The sequence below is a fragment of the Pristis pectinata genome, chromosome 15 (assembly GCF_009764475.1).
Source record: "Pristis pectinata isolate sPriPec2 chromosome 15, sPriPec2.1.pri, whole genome shotgun sequence".
NCBI classification, from domain to species: Eukaryota; Metazoa; Chordata; class Chondrichthyes; order Rhinopristiformes; family Pristidae; genus Pristis; species Pristis pectinata.
This window is the reverse complement of record NC_067419.1, coordinates 19,772,250-19,792,165: the sequence shown is the minus strand read 5'-3', so window position 1 is coordinate 19,792,165 and position 19,916 is coordinate 19,772,250. Positions and strand designations below refer to the sequence as shown.

General features: G+C 38.0%; 1 protein-coding gene across 3 annotated transcripts in view; it reads right to left on the bottom strand.

Moving 5' to 3' along the window:
* Positions 1–19,916, bottom strand: part of cacna1c (calcium channel, voltage-dependent, L type, alpha 1C subunit) — a 550,322-nt gene that overhangs the window by 210,662 nt on the left and 319,744 nt on the right. For all 3 annotated transcript variants that reach the window (XM_052030488.1, XM_052030489.1, XM_052030490.1), the window contains 7 exons: positions 19,685–19,711; positions 16,525–16,685; positions 14,519–14,744; positions 12,994–13,201; positions 6,401–6,521; positions 5,235–5,349; positions 3,510–3,633 (listed from right to left, as the gene is read on the bottom strand). In XM_052030488.1, the coding sequence (XP_051886448.1) occupies positions 3,510–3,633; positions 5,235–5,349; positions 6,401–6,521; positions 12,994–13,201; positions 14,519–14,744; positions 16,525–16,685; positions 19,685–19,711 (982 nt within the window). The remainder of the gene's footprint in view (positions 1–3,509; positions 3,634–5,234; positions 5,350–6,400; positions 6,522–12,993; positions 13,202–14,518; positions 14,745–16,524; positions 16,686–19,684; positions 19,712–19,916) is intronic.

Below are 19,916 nucleotides of genomic sequence, written 5' to 3'. Positions count from 1 at the left end.
TTTGTTAACACCTTTTCCTTATTAAACACTACCTTACTGAAGTGCATAAGCTGCTTCTATACTCCTCCCTCCCTCTGTCACTCCCTGTTGCCACGTACCTAGTGCTCTATCAGTCACTCTCCTCTCCCTTTCATGTTATACTCCATATGGCTCTCTTTTCCATCAAGATATGTGCTACTCTTGCTGTCTTACCTGCTAGTCTTCCCCTTGCCAGATTTTGGCAGGCAATTGCTGACGTTGTCAAATTATGCAAAACACAGAACAGCTGTACAAAGAATGACAGTATGGTTGCTATACTGTGGAGTACCACCAGGGTGGTCTAGATAGGGAAATCTCATTCTAAACAGATTATTGTGATGTCCACTAAGCTCTTGAATAGTAACTTAGCTATAATTGTAGCACTGCTTTTCTGGTATGTTTGGTGCTTTCAGTAGAATGATTATCCACTTGTGCATGAAATAGCCCTAATACCCCAAAAGTTATCCTTCAGGCCATGTGATGCCTGAAAGATGAAAGGAAGTGGTGATTGGTTAAAGATGAAAAACTTGGAATTGAGCAGTGGAAAATCCTCCTATGCTCTATCACCAAATGAACAATAAGAGAATGTACTTCCTTTTAAAGAATATTTACATTTTGAGAATGGACACTGAAATGGCTGCATAAGTGCATTTTATGAATGGCTATACTTTGGGAAAGCTTGCAATGGCAGTAAATGTCAGGAATGATGGTGTAGTAGTTAATTTATTCAACTGACTGCCAGAGTTCTGGACCATTGATTCAGTTGTTGTGAGTTCAGATCCCACCATAGGAATCTGGTTACAGGGAATGCGATTGCTCTGTGAGCCGGCATGAGCGTGATGGGCTGAAATAGCCTCCTTCTATACTGTAATGAAATCTAGCAGCTGGTGAATTTAAACTCAAGTAATTAAATAATTTTGACAAAGAAACATAATCTGATTTGAAGTACTACTCCTACGGATAAATTTACTCATTTGGTCTTACCCTATCAGAGTTATTCCCTTCATTCTACTGAACACTCCCTCACCTTCTCTGCTACTGAAGCTAACTCGTTTTCTCTCTTTCTTACATCTGATGAAGGGTCCTGGACCTGAAACATTAACTGTTTCTCTTCCCACAGACGCTGCCTGATCTGCAAAGTGTTTCCAGCATTTTCAGTTTCGGTTTCAGATTTCCAGCAACTGCAGTTTTTTTTATTTTCATTTAATGTAGAATGCAAGTTTGCTGTGATTGTTTTTTTCAGTAACATTACTTTTTAACATTAATAAAAGTTGGCCCTTCTGTGAGTGGAGCAATAGTCATTTTTTTAAGATCTCTTTCATTGAAAATCTTGTTGATGATGAATTCTGGACATTAGTAAATTGGTTTATTATTGTCACATGTACTGAGGTACAATGAAAAACTTGTCTCCATACCGACCATACAGATCAATTCATTGCAACAGTGCATTGAGGTAGTACAGGGTAAAACAATAACACAATGCAGAATAAAGTGTTACAATACAGAGAAAGTGCAGGTAGACAGTAAGGTGCAAGGTCACAACACGGTAGATTGTGAGGTCAAGAGTGCACCTTATTGTACTGGAAACCATTAAAGAGTCTTATAACAGCAGGATAGAAGCTGTCCTTGAGCATATCTTCAAGCATTTGTATCTTCTGCTCGATGGAAGGGGGGAGAAGAAAGAACGTCCGGGATGGGTGGGATCTTTTATTATGCTGGCTGCTTTACTGAGGCAGCAAGAGGTGCACACAGAGTCCGTGGAGGGAAGGCCAGTTTCCATGATGTGCTGAGCTGTGTCCACAACTCTCTGCAGTTTTTTGTGGTCCCGGGCAGAGCAGTTGCCATACCAAGCCGTGATGCATCCAGATTGGATGCTTCCTGTGGTGCATCGGTAAAAATTGGTGAGTGTCAAAGGGGGCATGCCAAATTTCTTTAGCCTTCTGAGGAAGTAGAGGCGCTGGTGAGCTTTCTTGACCGTGGCATCAACATGGTTGGACCAGGACAGGCTATTAATGATGTTCACTCCGAGGGGCTTGAAACTGACAACCCCCTCGACCTCAGCACTGTTGATGTAAACAGCAGCATGTGTACCGTCCCCCTTCCTGAAGTCAATGACCAGCTCTTTTGTTTTGCTGACATTGAGGGAAAGGTTGTTGTCATGACATCATGTCATTAGGCTCACTATCCTCTTCCTGTACTCTGACTCATCGTTATTTGAGATTTGGCCACTACGGTGGTTTTACCTGCAAACTTGGAGATGAATTTAGAGCAGAATCTGGCCATGCAGTCGTGAGTGTATTGGGAGTAGGGGTCTGAGGATACAGCCTTGTGGGGCACCAGTGGTGAGAATAATCATGGCAGAGGTGTTGCTGCCTATCCTTACTGATTGCTGTCTGTTGGTTAGGAAGTCAAGGATCCAGTCGCAAAGGGAGGTGTTGAGTCTGAGGTTTAGAAGTTTGGAGATGAGTTTGCTTGGAATTATAGTATTTAAGGCGGAGCTGTAGTCAATAAAGAATAGTCTAACATAGGTGTCTTTACTATCCAGATGCTCCAGAGATGAGTGTAGGGCCAAGAAGATGGCATCTGCTGCAGACCTGCTTCAGTGGTAGGTGAATTGCAGTGGGTCGAGGTTGTCTGGAGGCTGGAGTTAATGCATTCCATGACCAGCCTCTTGAAGCACTTCATGATGGTGGATGTCAGAGCCACCAGGCAGTAAGGCATGTTACCTTGTTTTTCTTAGGTACCGGGATGATAGTGGTCTTCTTAAAGCAGGTGGGAACCTCATATTGAAGCAGGGAGAGGTTAAAAATGTGTGCAAATACCCCCGCCAGCTGATCTGCGCAGGATCTAAGGACACGGCTAGGGACACCATCCAGGCCAGTTGCTTTCTGTGGGTTCACTCTCCAGAAGACTGATCTTATGTTTGCAATGGTGACTGTGGGTTCAGGTGCATTGGAGGCTGTTGGGGTGGGTGGTGACATTCTCATACCTTTCTGTTCACAACCTGCATAGAATGTGTTAAGCTCATCGGGAAGGGACGCGCTGTTGTCAGCGATGCTGCCTGACTCCCTTTTACATGCATTGCTGCTGAGATTCTTATTTCAAGTTTGATGCCATAAATACAACACTAGCAAACATGAATATCTCACCCAAATATGAGGATGCAACATTAGTAATTGACACCAAGAAAACATGAAACATGTATAGTGCAGTTTATTTTTGTTGTGAATATGGTGCAACTAGCTCTAGGAGTCTTGCCTAACTGAGGGAGGGAACTACAGAGTTAATCATCCAAATACTCTGGTATATTTTCTGATGACCAGTTGAAGAGTTGCATTGTAAGGTGTTTGGAAGGCCATCTGTTTACCTTATCGGCAAAAGAATAGTAATATAGTATAGGAAAGTATCACACAAAAATTAAATAAAAATTTTAATACAGATATAGAATGTTGATGCTTTCAACACCAAATATGCAAGACCTTTAAACTAACCTTTGTAGCGGGTGGCACATCTCCATCTGCAGTGATTGTCTTTAGCTCAATTTTTTCTTCTTTCTTCTCCTCATCTATGGGCTGCTTCTCAATGTCTGTTGTTTTTTTCTCTGGACTAGAGTTCCTAACAGTAAATTTTTTGAGCAAAGTTAGCAAACACTGTAAATAAAATTTGTGCAGTTCATACCACTCACTTCCAGGAAAAGAAATGTAAACAAATAATTAGTTTTCCCCTATATTTATGATTCGTCACACTTGGCTTAAAAGAGAGAGGAGATCACCAATTTAGTTCAACAGATGAGTAACAAAATGGTAGATTTGCTTTAAATCTCTAATTTTCTCTTCCATTGCCAAAATGACAGACTATCTCTTCACCTCAGATGAACTTTTCTTTTATCATGTGAACAATATGGAATGAGTAACAAACATTTCTGATGGCCTGTCCAAAAGATTCAAGGTGAGAAAAATTACTGATGCAAACAGATTATAAAAGACAACTAACTCCTCACAAGAGGTCATTTACAATCTCAAACTTCTTGATGCAATAGCTAACTTCGAGCATCAGACAGGAGGTTAGCTGCCGATAAGCCTGTGTGAACATCCTCTTTCTCAATCAAAGAAATCATGCTGAGTATCATGGGCAGACACAGAGTTATGGCCATGCTGAAGGAGAATTCTGAAGGAGACACCATGTAGGGTTTTTTTGCACCTTATCCTCCTTTTCAGTCCTTACATCTATTTCACTCTGCACCCTCTTCATGACAACAGGAGATGGTATCACCATTTATTTCTTTGCCCTCCTTTCCTATCACTAGTAAGACTTATTCCTCCATTTCTATTCAAACACAGTCTTAATACAATGCAGACATTTAGCATTTTGGGTTCCTTTAAAGATCACTGGCTTGATTAGTGTCTGCCTCAGAAATCTTACTGCAGCATTCACAACGGATAGTAACATCAATTGCACCCCAACATTGGAAGCAACTCAGGGTAGCCAAAATAGCTCATAGCCCCACCAATCTGTAAAAGTCATAAGAATAATTCTTATTTTAATACCAAATATGCCTGGTTGATTGTATATTTGGCAAAATTGCATGCCAAGCACAAAATGAGTATGGATGTGCCACACACCATTTTGTATATATCTTGCCTGTAAAACACTTTCTAGTTTTTGAATCGATGAATTCAACCTCTATGAGGTAAGCTGTGAATTTGGATACAATAAATTTGTATAATAAAAAGTAATTTGTGGGCGAATGCAAAACAATGATTTAAAACGTACTTACTTTGCATTAAAATCAAACATTCAATGGTATCATTCAAGGAAATGAACCTGCCAGTGCAAAGTGCTTTGGCTGAAAAAACTCCAGTCTTACAGAACATGCCTGACTCACAATGATCTTTGCATAAGCCACTCAGTTGTAAAAAAGTGAAATAAAATGAAACATTACCATTTTTAGGAGTGCTAACACCATAAGAACTGTAGTGAAGGGCAATTAGGATGGGAAATATGCTCCAATCTTGCCAGCATTTTGTTCATCCCAAGAAAATCTTTGATGATTCATTTTGTATTCCTAGCATACCTTTTTGACTTTTATGAATGCAGACCAAAGCATTTAGATGCATATTGAATTAAGAACAAATAATTTTTCATAGCTGGATTGAAGTTCCATGGACAAAACCAGCAATAGGCCAGCAAAAAGCAAAATCAGAACAAGATATCACCTTGCTAGTTTTCTGCGTTCTTTTTCTTCTTCCTCCTCCTTCTGGGCAGAAGTCAAACTTTCAGCATCTGCCAGATTGTCCACAGCAATGGCCAAAAATACATTTAAAAGTATATCTATTTGCAGGTAGAGTCAAGGCAAATATAGAGTTGATGACTTCAGTTTTCAACTAGATAGAGACATGTTTATCAAAATGACTAAATAACACAGCCAAAAAATATACAGTAACATACCATATGTTAAGGTACTAAACCATTCTAAAATTATTTTAATATAATGAAAATAGGTCTAATTTGTGACAGCAGAGTAAAATGTTAGTCCAAAATTTCCACAAAAGAACTGGTAGTTCTGCACACCTGATCATTACAGTCAATTACAGTCAAATTCATTGTACTCTGATGCTGGGGTCGAGTGGTGGAGCACGAACTACCCTTTACTCAGCAATTACACTGAACCTATGGCAAGTTAAATCTGACAATAGTTCATCAATCAATGAAATTCAACAGCTGGGAATTAGTAAGGCAAGTTTCAGGTAATTTGCAAATTTTTGATTGATTAACTTAATTTAAATGTGCTTAATTGTTTTGTGTTTGGCAGTGTTTCTGCATTGTTATAAATTTTAATTAATAAAAAGTGGTGATTTGATTTCAAATGTTTGTGAATGTCAGAGAAACACACACATTCATGACAGCTTTGATAAGCAATCAGTCTGAGATCATAACCAAATTTCCAAATATTTCTGTAGGATTTACAATCTTGAATGCCCTGCGCTGCACAGGACCTTCCCAATCTCATTGCAGTTGCCTTCATTCAGGATATTCTCTCCCACAGTTAGCTGAAGGTAAGATCAGATTTGGCAGATAGTGGCAAAGCACTGCAATTGAATTCTGGGTTATTATTATCAATGTATGCAGTTTTTAAATCCTTAGAACTTCAAAATGATCATATGTTGCATATAAGTGTCCTGAAACTGATCATTTTAAAACTAAGGACATTGATTCCAAAATAGCTTGGTTAGCAATCCCTGTAGTTCTGTTGTGATTACACCCAATGGTGTCTCGAGTGCTCACTTCAACAGAGCTGTTGAACTTAATACTAATGTGGTGGGTCCTTAAAATCTTCTGGAAGCCTTGAATCTTAAGTGCTGTTAAAGGAGCAAAGGAATACAGTTCCCGCAGATGAAGAGAATGATGAAGTAAATGCAGACCAACATTCCTGGGAAAGATGGCCCTCCGTAGGCCCTTATCCCATCATACATCACTGAGTTCCAGTCTTCACCAGTCAGGATCTGGAGAAAACATGAAAAAAAGGAAAGTTGAATTATAAAAACTCATAAACACATAAATAAAACAGAGTGTCTTGGAAATACTCAAAAAGATTTTGCAGTATCTGTACAGACAAAACAGAGTCATGTTTCCAGTCAATGACTTTTAATTAGAACTAGGAAAATTTGGTAATAAAACAAGCTTTGAGATGCAGCAAAAGAAGGAAAGGGAGGAAAGAACAAAAGGGTAGGTCTGTGATAAATTGGAAGGGTGGAATGATTAAATGAGAAAAGGATTAATAGCGAAAAATAAAAGAAGATGGTATGGGGATAAATGAATAACAAAAGCTAAATCTGGAGGAGGTTGAATTTACAAGAAGCAGAATATGAAATTAGCAAATAATCATGAAATGTGAAATGCATTAATTGGAATTGCTGATAATCTGAAAATTATTGAAATCAATGTTGAGACTGGATGACTGTAAGGCACATAGCTAGAAAATGAGGTCTTGTTCCTCAATTTTACATTAACCCATTGAAAAGATGTAGTAGGCTGAAGATAGAGAGGTCAGACTGGGAGGAAGATGGAAAACTAAAATGACAGACAACTGGAAGCATAGTATCATGCTTTCTGACTAACTGATGGTATTCTGCAAAGTTCCACTGGGTTCTCTAATGAAGAGGACACCACATCATGAGTAGTGAATGAAATATACTAAATTGGATCCAGTGCAAGTAAATCACTGTTTTGCAAACACATATGCTTGGAAAAAAAAATAATTTGGTGTTATTAATTCATACAAGGGATGTGACAAAGCTAAATGAACTCACACAATTGGCTGAAGCAAGTTTGTACCTCACAGAACCAAATACACAATATTTCATTAAATTCTCATGCCTTGACAAACTAATGCTAATTGATCTATCACTAAGAACATACAAGTACCATACTGAGAAAACATAGAAATATATGAACAGAATATATGAACAGAAATAGGGTATTTAAGTCCATAAGCCTATTGCATCATATTTTTAAATTCAGTGCCTTAGAACTCCTCTACCATTCAACTTAATTATGAGTCTCATGTGTCTCTGCTAAACCTGCATGGTTCCACACAACTTCAGCAGTAGAGCTGATCCCAAACAGCATTAACTAAAATGATCATCAAGTTCTGGCTGTTGCCTGAATGTGACTAATGTGTTTGCACTATGTAATTTTTTTTAAAGTTGCAAGTGTGTACAGGGAGTTGAGTGACAAGTGCAGTCGGACTTTCTGCTGAGCTGAAGGCTTCTCGACAAACTGAATAATTCCGGACAGGGTTGCATTAGTGATCATTCAGCTTACAATATATCTTGACTGAGAGAATGAGCAGAGGGAATGCAAAGCAGAATAAATTGATGGGAAAGGAAGGAGGAAGTGAATAGAGATCCCAGGAGGAGGCGGTGTCCATCCAAAGGTGTTTAGAGAAAAATTGTCCCAACAGAACTGAGAAGTTATTTGTGCAGTGGCTATGATTAAAAAAAAGATATCGTCGCTGAAAATTACTACCTCTTGCAGCAATCTCAGTACAGGACGGGGACTTCATTTCCAGTGGCTGTCAGGTGACCTTTGGCAATGAATTTTAATGTGATTGGCTTGCTGAAAGTGCACATATTTGCAGTATCTTACAGTATGCTCACATTTAGTGTTGTGGAGATTTCATCAGTATCTGAGCTGGTAGCTGAGTCTCAAGTTATAAGTGTACTGTTATAAAGTTATAATACTGGCAACTACCTTACAGGGTGTGAAATTCCTTAGGTCCAGTCTAAAAAAGCAAGACAAATTCAATCCAGCTAATCACCATCTCATTACCGTGCTCTTAATAGTCAGGAAAGTAATGAACAGTGACATCATCAGGGCCATCAGCAGCTCCAGGCCTCATCACTATCTTGGTTCAAATATGGGGAAAAGGCATACAAATCCAAAGATGAAGTCACTGGCTCCAACGTCAGTAATGTTTGATGGATTGTGGCATAAAAGAGCCCTGAAAGAAATGAAGTCAATGCAGCTCTGGGGATAAACTCTCCATTAGTTGCAGCCATACACTGCACACAAAATTTGGCTGTGATCATTGAAGATCAATAATCCAAGACCCAAGACATGACTGCAGGGGTTCCTCAAAGCAGTGACCTTGGCCTAACCATCTTCCTCCACAATCTTCCTTCCATTGTAAGGTCAGAAGTGGGAAAGTTTGCTGGTAGTTGCACAATGTTTAATTCCATCCACAACTTCCTAAACAAAAGCAGCCTATCTCTACATGCAGCAGAGCAAGGTAACATTCAGAAATGGGCTCAAAGATTATTCATGCCACACAAGAACACAATGGAACATTCTCAGACCTGTGGATGAACATGATTTCAATAACCCTCAATCAGCTTATTACCATACCTGACAAAACAGGGTGCTTGATTGTCACCATTCTGAACATTCACTCAGTCAACCACTCAAATATCTTGGATGCAGTATGGCATTTATGGAATGCACTAAAGTAACTTGTCAAAGCATCTCTGTCACCACCTTCCATCTTTACCAGCCAGAAGGAAAAGTTTATCACCTTCATCTTCACTGACACCCTACCAACAACATTATGGGAGTACCTTTTAGATGGCACTTCACTGCCAGGCCTCCAGTCCGAGAAACAACCTTTGACCATCACCCTCTGCTTCCTACCACTGAGCCAATTATGAATCCAATCTGCTCTCTCTCCCTGGATCCCATGTTCTAGCTTCTGGAACAACTAGAAGAACAAAAGTGATCAAATGAGGGATCACTCGGTGCAATTTGTATGTTACTGGGATCACGGCTCCTAGAGACCAAAAAAGCTTCCAGATATGATGGCTTAACTTTGTGATTAAGGTTCTTGCTGCTTGACTGCTCTGAGTTCAATTACTTTAAGAGAGCTGTTGTATTTTTGTTACTGTTTGAAAAATATTCAACCTCAGATGAACAATATCATGCAAATAATTTTGAAAGATGCTTCATTTTTGCTTTTGTCACCTGACCAACAAAACAACTGCATTTTGAGACCAAATGTTGGGTATATTTATGTTGTTTCAATACATGGTAATCAAGTTGCCCAATACATCTACTGAAAGTTTCAGCCATTGTTTTGCTTGGATTTGGAGCTGTCAAATGCAGAGAATTCAGAAACTACTATTTTTTTCTGCTTGGATCAGATTGCTTTTTATCATGATGATGGTGAACATGAAGTACAGATTTAAACTGCAAGGCTTCACTGCACCTATTCAAATGTTCCAGACTGTTTTCCATTGCATTAGATGTCAATCTTCTGCACAGTACAGATGTTCTTCATTCATGTCTGACTGTTTATGTTCTACATATGTAGTGGTTGCAAGATCTCCCTAATGCACTGATGGGTGTATAACTATGATAGATGTTCCTTCAACTCTTAGTACTTCTAATACTATGTTGGAGGAAGGATGTTCATATCGTTGTGACATCTTCAGCCATGACTGCAGGAATCCAAGCTCACATGGCAGCAATCTGAATCTGCAGTACAATAGTATGAGGTTTACCTGACACCTCAGACATTGACTGGTTGCTGTTGAGCTGCAATGCAAACTGTGACATCAGCTCCTAAACCCTGCATTATGATGGATTTAGAAATAAGCTGTTGGGTTGCTGAAGCATTTCCACACCAAAAAAATGAGCAACAAGCTCTGCAGGAATCTTTGTGCCAATTTGTTACTCCTCCATGCTTCTTGATATTAAACCTAGGCTTTCTGACAGGGTTCAAGCACTTCTGGCATTCAACACTTCAATGTGTTCATACACTAGCTTTCTTTAGTTCTTTATCCAATTAAAATTCTGTTCAGTATCCTCTGCAAAAGAAATTGTGAAAAAGTTTGACCCATGATAAGCAAGCACCTCTGCCATCCTTGTCATCACCCTGCTGTAGACCTCTCCTGTCCTATGTGTTAGCATGAGCTGATCCAGACTCAGTGCATTCCTCATACTAACAGAAATGTCTGTTGCTGAGCAAATATGAAATGGGATATTTTTGTATTTATTGTTCCTCCTCTTCCTGGCTAGGTGTCTGAAAGAAGTCAGGAACAAGGGGACGGAGGAATGTAAGTAGTACATACTTAAGCCATCTGTAGATTGACAGGTGACCTACGTGACAGATGACTTCACAGGATCGCCAATCTACACCACCCCTCCAAGCCTTGATTCAGATCATCAACACCAATGAGCTCACATCCTTTACTTGATTACTGACCTAGTCCCACACCATGTAGATCTCTTTTCTGATGAACAAGCACTCATTCCCTCAACCAGGTTCTCTACCTAACCCCCACCCCCATACTTCAATCCCCCAATCCTGATTGCTAACTGAACCCAAAATCCATTTCTCTGCTATTTGCCAGCTTTGAAAACTCCATTCCAGGCTTGGTCACTGACCGAACCCGACCGACTGGTTGCCAAACCAAATTCCCCAATCAGGCACAAAATGGTTGATCCTTTCTTTTCATGTTCCCCTACCCCTTGACAGAACTGGATCTGGCCTCTATTTCAGATGGCACATTTTCATGTATAACCTCCATTCAGTGCTGCCCAATAGCACACTTATTGAGATGCACAACAACTTGTAGATACATGTGTTCAGGAAACAAATACATTTAACAAGGAACAGAGTTTTTCATGGAAAAGTGAGTCATTAGTTATTTGGACGTATTAGCATTGTGATTTTAAGAATACAGTATACAGTGGCATGCAAAAGTTTGGGCAGCCCTGGTCAAAATTTCTGTTACTGTGAATAGCTAAGCCAGTAAAAGATGACCTGATTTCCAAAAGGCATAAAGTTAAAGATGACACATTTCTTTAATATTTTAAGCAAGATTACTTTTTTATTTCCATCTTTTACAGTTTCAAAATATCAAAAAAGGAAAAGGGCCTGAAGCAAAAGTTTGGGCACCCTGCCTGGTCAGTACTTAGTAACATGCCCTTTGGCAAGTATCACAGCTTGTAAAAGCTTTCTGTAGCCAGCTAAGAGTCTTTCAATTCTTGCTTGGGGGATTTTCACCCATTCTTCCTTGCAAAAGGCTTCGAGTTCTGTGAGATTCTTGGGCTGTCTTGCATGCACTGCTCTTTGAGGTCTATCCACAGATTTTTGAATGATTTTCAGGTCGTGGGACTGTGATGGCCATGGCAAAACCTTCAGCTTGTGCATCTTGAGGTAGTCCATTGTGGATTTTGAGGTGTGTTTAGGATCGTTATCCTGTTGTAGAAGCCATCCTCTTTTCATCTTCAGCTTTTTTTATCACAGACGGTGTGATGTTTGCTTCCAGAATACGCTGGTATTTAATTGAATTCATTCTTCCCTCTAACAGTGAAATGTTCCCTGTTGCCACTGGCTGCAACACAAGCCCAAAGCATGACCGATCCACCCCCGTGCTTAACAGTTGGAGAGGTGTTCTTTTCATGAAGTTCTGCACCCTTTTTTCTCCAAACATACCTTTGCTCATTGCGGCCAAAAAGTTCTATTTTAACTTCATCAGTCCACAGGACTTGTTTCCAGAATGCATCAGGCTTGTTTAGATGTTCCTTTGCAAACTTCTGACGCTGAATTTTGTGGTGAGGACACAGGGAAGGTTTTCTTCTGATGACTCTTTCGTGAAGGTCATATTTGTGCAGGTATCGCTGCACAGTAGAACAGTGCACCACCACTCCAGAGTCTGCTAAATCTTCCTGAAGGTCTTTTGCAGTCAAACAGGGGTTTTGATTTGCCTTTCTAGCAATCCTACGAGCAGTTCTCTCGGAAAGTTTTCTTGGTCTTCCAGACCTCAACTTGACCTCCACTGTTTCTGTTAACTGCCATTTCTTAATTACATTATGAACTGAGGAAATGGCTACCTGAAAACGCTTTGCTGTCTCTTTATAGCCTTCTCCCGCTTTGTGGGCATCATTTATTTTATTTTTCCGAGTGCTAGGCAGCTGCTTAGGGGAGGCCATGGCTGCTGATTGTTGGGACAAGGTTTGAGGAGTCAGGGTATTTATAAAGCTTTGTAATTTGCATCACCTGGCCTTTCCTAACGATGACTGTGAGCAAGCCATAGCCCTAACAAGCTAATAAAGGTCAGAGACCTTGGTAAAAGTTATCTGAGAGCTCAAATCTCTTGGGGTGCCCAAACTTTTGCATGGTGCTCCTTTCCTTTTTTCCACTCTAAAATTGTACAAAACAAAAATAATACACTGATCTTGCTTAAAATGTTGAAAATAATGTTTCATCTTTAACTTTATGACTTTTGGAGATCAGTTCATCTTCTACTCACTTAACGATTCACAGTAACAGAAATTTTGACCAGGGGTGCCCAAACTTTTGGATGCCACTGTATCTTTCATTAGGAATTTAACATTCTACAAGTCGGATAACATTTTGTAATTAAGTTTGGTGCTTTGATAATGCGTATTGTGTTGAAAGGAACCTTGACATACCTGGAAGACAGTGAGAAGGGACTGAGGAAAGTTATCAAATGTACTCCGTTTAGTTTCCATCTCATCAAAATTGAACTTTCCTCCAAAAAGTTGCATGCCCAGGAGAGAAAAAATTATGATAAAAAGGAAGAGGAGCAGTAACAAAGAAGCAATTGACCGGACTGAGTTCAAAAGAGAAGCCACCAGATTACTCAAGGAATTCCAGTATCTAAATATAGAAACAAAGAATTTAATTATATTCTTATTCACAATGTCAAGGATATTTTCAAATACTTTATTATAATAACTATTGCAGACTGGGCCTACTATTGGGCTTGAAAACTACTGTCATTTATTATATCGTCCAATCCTCTCATGAGTGAATCAAGGTTTTCATCCTATTCATTTGGTTTGCACAAATATAATTATGGATAATAGGACTGTGTTTTCTTTCTTTTCTGCCCCATCGTCAGGTGAAACCCTCATCCATTACTTTGTACTCTGTAAATCTGAAGATCCCGATATACTCATGGCTGGCCTATTTAATCTTGTCTTCTATAAAAATTATGTCACCCGAACTCTGTTGCACTTGTCCTTAGTCACATCATCTTCCTTGAGTTTACTGAACCATATTGGCTCCCAATTAAGAAATATCTCATTTCTTCATGGTTTTAGTCCTTTCTCTCTGTAGTGTCCTCAACCCCACACTTAAAGATATCTCCACCGTGTGTGCAATGCAGCCTCTTAATCACTCCTGAATTTACTTATTCCTTCACTGGTGGCCTTGACTTCATTTTCCTAGGCCCCAAGCTTCAGAAACCTCTCTAGCTTTTTTCTCTTCCTTTAAAGAGTTCTTTTAAAATTACCATTTTTATCTCCTTGATGTCTCCTTATGATGCTCAGTTCATTTGCTAATCTCATGTAATGGCATTCTGATGTTATATTTTATTAAAGATGTTATACAATTGTGTTGTTGTTCCTAATTTAATCCCAAAATTAAGCACTGCACTAAAATGAGGATCAGTTCCCTATCTAGAAATTAATTCTTGACACATTTAGTATTCTGCCTTCAAATCTAATGCAATTCCAACATAGGATGTGTTATGTCATCCATATGTAACAAATATGTTTGGTTTGAGAGTTTGATGCATCCTTTCAGAGTATGGATACTTTAAATCTATAGGTATTCCATAGGATGCAATAAAAATTAATACATATCTATATCGTCTGATTTCTGTCCATTGCTGTTAATATAGACAAAATCTAGCCCACAGTCACAGAGAAATTCAATGTACCTGTAAATTATCATTACTAATTTTGCTTAATTTTTCATTAGATTAGTTTTTAATTCATGGTCTGGACAAAATAAATTATGATTTATATACACTGAGTGGTGTTGGATAATTCAGTCCTATAGCTTTCATAAATGATCAGATCAACACATCAATTCCCAAACTTGTATTCTCATTCTGACAAATTACTATATACACACTTAATTGCCTAATATAAATAAACATCTCAAAGAGGGAGGTAAGTAAAACTTTACCTTGTAATTTTAAATATCCGCAGAAGTCGCACGCAGCGAAGCACTGAAATGCCAAGTGGGGACATGATCTTGGTCTCCACTAGAATAGTCTCAAGGATTCCCCCACAGACTATGAAGCAGTCAAAACGGTTAAACAGGGATACAAAATAAGCTTGTAATCCAAGACTGTACATCTTAAGTAGCATTTCACCGGTGAAAAGTGCCAAAAGAACTTTATTTGCTGTATCTACGAAAGGAATACAAAAATAAGCAAATTGAAAAGAACATCTTCCCACAATTTTCTCTGCCATTTTTCTTCCTGTTCTATTATCACTGACTTAGAATGAAGCATGGTTCCAAAATGATAGCAGTTTTGGAGTGACTTGCTAATGAGCTCATTACTGTTTGGGTGCAGACTGAGATCAACAAAGAGGGGAAATCAGAGTTTGGGCCAATCCAGTCCACATCTAAATAGGCACTTTCCAGAACAATAAATCTGATTTTTCCCACTTCAGCACATGCAGGCCAAATGTCATTATCCCAGAGGCATCAACTAATTCAGCACGTAAAGAGTGAACTTGGGATTTCCCTGTGGTGTCAAGGCTAATTTCACATATGAAATTAAATTAAAATTAAAAAACTAAAAAAAAACAGGGTACCATGGGAAAATTGAGGTACAGTATTGTAGAAAATAAACAAATATATTGAGAGTTGTCCAACTTTTTGTGCCTTGTTTTCACTTTTGTCCATGCAAACTCAACTTTATTGTACTATTTACTCAGTAGTCTCACAGTAATTATTCAAAATATTGCTGAATTTTTTTCTTCTGGTTTTCTTTTCAATCTGAAATTTCTAATGTGCAAAAACATATTTCACATTACTATCAATATATTTATCCAGTTAATTTACTTTGATGCATCCCTTAAGTTCTTATCTGAAGGTGCTCATAAAAGCCTAAATTTGGACTACATATTTTGTGAAATGGGTTTGGATTAGGAACACTGCATTTTACACAATTTCCCATATAATTTGAGCATCTGTACAAAGGAAATGGCTTTCATATTGCTATTACAGTAGTGGTGTCTTTTTAGAAGGAAGGAATAAAAAAATAGGTAAAGAAGAATTGAGGTTAGAATCATAAGACACAAGATGGAGAAAAACAGCAACATTAAGACAACGGACAGATAAGAATGAGTCCAATTTCTCCAGTTTACATGTGCAATGCTGTAAGAGATCAACCAATAACATACAGAAATAGCCTGTAACTTGCTTTACTACCTAAAAATGGTATTGTTTATCACCCTAATGTTTTCTCTAAAAGTCCCACAAAATTGAAAAACTTCTACTGCAAGGTTCCCAGACTGGCGTTCTTGTATTTCCCCACTTAATACACCAATGTTTTGGTTTTTTCAATCATAGATCTCAGAGAGGGCTGCTTTAGTGAAGCTTAGCCTGTGATGAGATTGTTCCTCGGAGAAGTCTTGTTGTGAACACTGGCCCCTGTAAATATTGGATAGATAAGGCTTTGCTCTTTCATGGTTCCCATGGCTGCTGTGATGTCATTGATGCCAATGGGTTATCTCCCTGCCATTCAGAAAAAGAAGTATTAGGTGTAGCCAAGTCACCAATGAAAGTTAATTTTGAGTTATTCAGACCAGCAAAGTTGAAAATCATGCCGGAAACAAATTTTTGGCACTATACTTTTGTAGATATCATTTAAAAGAGGCTAACACTAGAATACCCCAATAGAACTCAAGGATCAAATCTCCTGCTGAGTGATGAGACCTCAGGAAATGGACATGATGTTGCTCCACACTGGATTAATTATATTTTCAGATACAAAGGCATTTTTAGCCTATTTTGCTTTTTTTATTTCTTATTTTTTTAAGGTTCTGGCTCAGTATTATGGCTCTCACTTACAGTATGTATGGTGAAGCAAAGATATTCGTAAGGTTTTTCTGGGTGGTAGATGGGGATATTATCATGCTAACAGATTTGCACTTATTTTCATTTAGCTTTGCCCTTACCTTGAACAAGAGTAAGCCAGTTGGGCTGGTTGTAGTGCTCAGATGCAATAGTAAGGGTGTTGAGGAATACTAGAAATATTACAAGCCAATAAAACACATTTGACTTCACCCCAGCTCGACATTTTCGCCTGCAAAATCGGTTCCATCTCCGCCAATAACGGCTGCAAAACAAAAGGTGATACTGAGGGTGTAGAAAGGATTTTCTAATTGTTTTCTTAATTTCTTGAGCTGAAAGAGGTCTTTTGATAGAGGAAGAACAAACTAAAAGAAAAAGAGTTGAATGAAAAGATGATATACAAACTGTCCAACTGGTGGTTAGAATCTTGTGTTTACTACCTGGACTATAATCTGGTAAAGCAAATTTCTCAATGATTAGAGAAAATTCTGAACATTAATGGTGTAAAAAAGTGTGGATTTTAAAGTTGTTGCATTGACACCATTACCAGATTATCATTCATTTGGTGAAGATGAAAACCTACCTCAGAAGTTCATATCTATAAAATTTCAACTCAGCAAGTTGCCCTGTTTGATTAGTCCATTATGAGGAGAGAGTGGGATGTTTTAATACATGGTAAGAAGGAAACACAGATTTTAGTTTGTTGTAATTTTTGACAGTTAGCAGTAATTCTTTGCAAACTTTTTCCTTTCACTGGTAGCATACCACTCATTGATTCCTAGATTTCACTAAGCCTGTTTATAAATACTGCCAATATTATACATATGGGAACATTTATATTTATGGCCCATTGATGTTGAACCTTCCATCCCAGCGAGCCATCTTAGCGCTTCAAAATGTGTTATTTTAAATAAGGTTTTGGCATTTTTAACAATAAAAACTGATGGGGAAATACGACTTTATATTGGGAAATATACTTAGTTTCAGAGGTACAACAATAAATTGCATTACATAGATTGTAATCATAGATTATAATACATTATGTAGATTATCTACCAAGGTTAAACTTGATATTTTACCATTTAACTGCAATATTTTTTACATTTTCAAATATTATCAAATATTACATGCAGCTTCATTAATGCTGATCAATAACTCATTGTACAACTTGCTACCACAATATGACTGATGTCAATCTGAACAAGAAGTGCATTCCACATCTATTGATCCCTTCTGCAAATTATGTATGACTTAAATATGTTAGATAAGACTCTCCAATTCAGTTACCCTGGCAAACTAGCATAATATGGGTATAGATGTGAGGAGGAAAGTCCACTGCTCTAGATCTGTGCCACCCTACACCTATTTTGATATTGTCTTCAGGAAGTGTATTTAATTGGGTGCAAATGATATGATAGTACTATCTTGGCAATGCCATACAATTCACAGGGACAAACACTGCCATGGACTGACTGAGGATGTTAAATTTTAAAGAGGTGTTTTGATGAAACCCATCAAGCCAAAGTGGAACAGTCCAAGGAATTTTTTTTAATCTTCAGCTGGCATTGTCAACCATGGTAAACTTAGGTGAAGCAGCACAGCCATTACACCTCTTATCTTAGGACGATGCTCCAGCAATGTTGGTATTGTTCTTTGAGGCATTCCAATTAACTAGTCAGGAGCGTGGGCAGAATTAAGATGTTGGTATACATTCTGCCCATTGTGGCAATGAGGAAAATGCACTCATCATATATACTACTGATCACACTTTCCTAAAAATTGTTATATTATAAAGTTACTGATAACTGGGAGAAGGAAATATTGACAATATCAAAGCTTATTAGCCACCAATCCCTCCAAATCTAGAGAGTATTGCACTTTATAATTCCATGCTGACCTTTAAGAATGCATTCCTAAATACTTTGCTCATGTATTGATGCAACATGTTGGAAAGAGTTACCAGGACAAGCTCCTACACCTGGCAAACTGATAATGATGATGTCATTCAGTGTCTTGCTTACCAGAGAACCATTGCCCTTATTTTGAGTTTTGTATATAATTATGTCACAGCAGGATAAATAGCACATGGTTGCCATGCAACGCTAAGCAAAAATTAGTATTCTTGCCACTGGCAGCTGGTAATGCCATTAATTGAAAAAAATACATACTTACAAGACATCTTAAAGTTAATTACATACCCAGTCTTGTCAACTGTATTTACATGACTTTGTGCAAGACAAAATTTTAACAGTTTGAACAAAATGCCACAAAACACAATAGTTTTACAAGTGGCTCATTTGCAACATGCTAAGGGTGCTTACCACAGAGTGTGTTTATTAACATTAGCACAAAGGTTAGCAGTATAAAGTACAATCTGTTGTTTAATATCGTAAAAATGCAATAAATATAATGTCATGGCACATTTGGCTACAGATACAAAAATTATAGCTTGGAAAAATTTGCACTGAAAATTACCTTGGTGTTCTGGCTTGTTCAACTGACTAGCTAATCTCCTGTGGCAAATGTGCATGGATAGCATGGAGATTGACTGATCTTATATATGGTATTCTCAGAGGTGGGTATAATGGATGTTAATTGAGTTTGGAAGCATTGAGAGGAAGTAATGACCGTTGTATCAAAATCACTGGTCAGAGGAAGGGGCCAGTCCTAGATGGAGTGGTAATACTAGAGAAACAAAGGACTGCAGATGCTGGAATCAGGATAAAAAACACTATGATGGTAGAGTTCCTCAAGTATTATAGTGTTTTTCATCTAGAAATGGAGTATATGTACTGTCAAGAACAGTATAGATACTACATAAATGTCAGTAGAGGTAAAAAAGATTAGAAAAAGAAAAAGGTTAGACTCAATGCATCAAAATTCAATCCTTATCCATCCATCTGCTTCAAAGAGTACCATGTTCAAAGCAACTCTCAGATACCAAGATAGTACCAGTTATCATTCATCTAAAAGCAGTTACATTCTTTCAATATCAGAAGCATTTGCTTTTATTAATATGCTATGGTTCTGATACACTAACAATATTTAACATCAAGTATATGCCATTGCAATACTACCATATGTGTATTCTCATAATAAAGCCCTTGGCAATTTCATACAAAAAGGGAAACAGAAATAATCTGAGAGAGCATTCACTTATTTCAATACCGAGCAAATAAAGTTGCCATTGAACCAATACCTGCAACTTTAAGAGAAAGTATACAAAGAAAATTACTGTATGAAATACAGTATGTATTAACTGACCTGAACTTGGACTTCGAAATTCTGTGCCTGGAACATAAAAGGAAAGATTATGGATGATTTAAGCATCTGTTGAATTGAAATTTCTTCAACTTATGTCATTAGTCAAAAAGGTTGATTGTGTGTCCAGAAATGCAAAGCCTCAGTGCTTGTCAGCAATCAGGAACAGCAACTGAGTACATTTTTGCTAGAATAAGGGAAAGACGATTCGTCAAACTGGGAGAAAATGAATTAA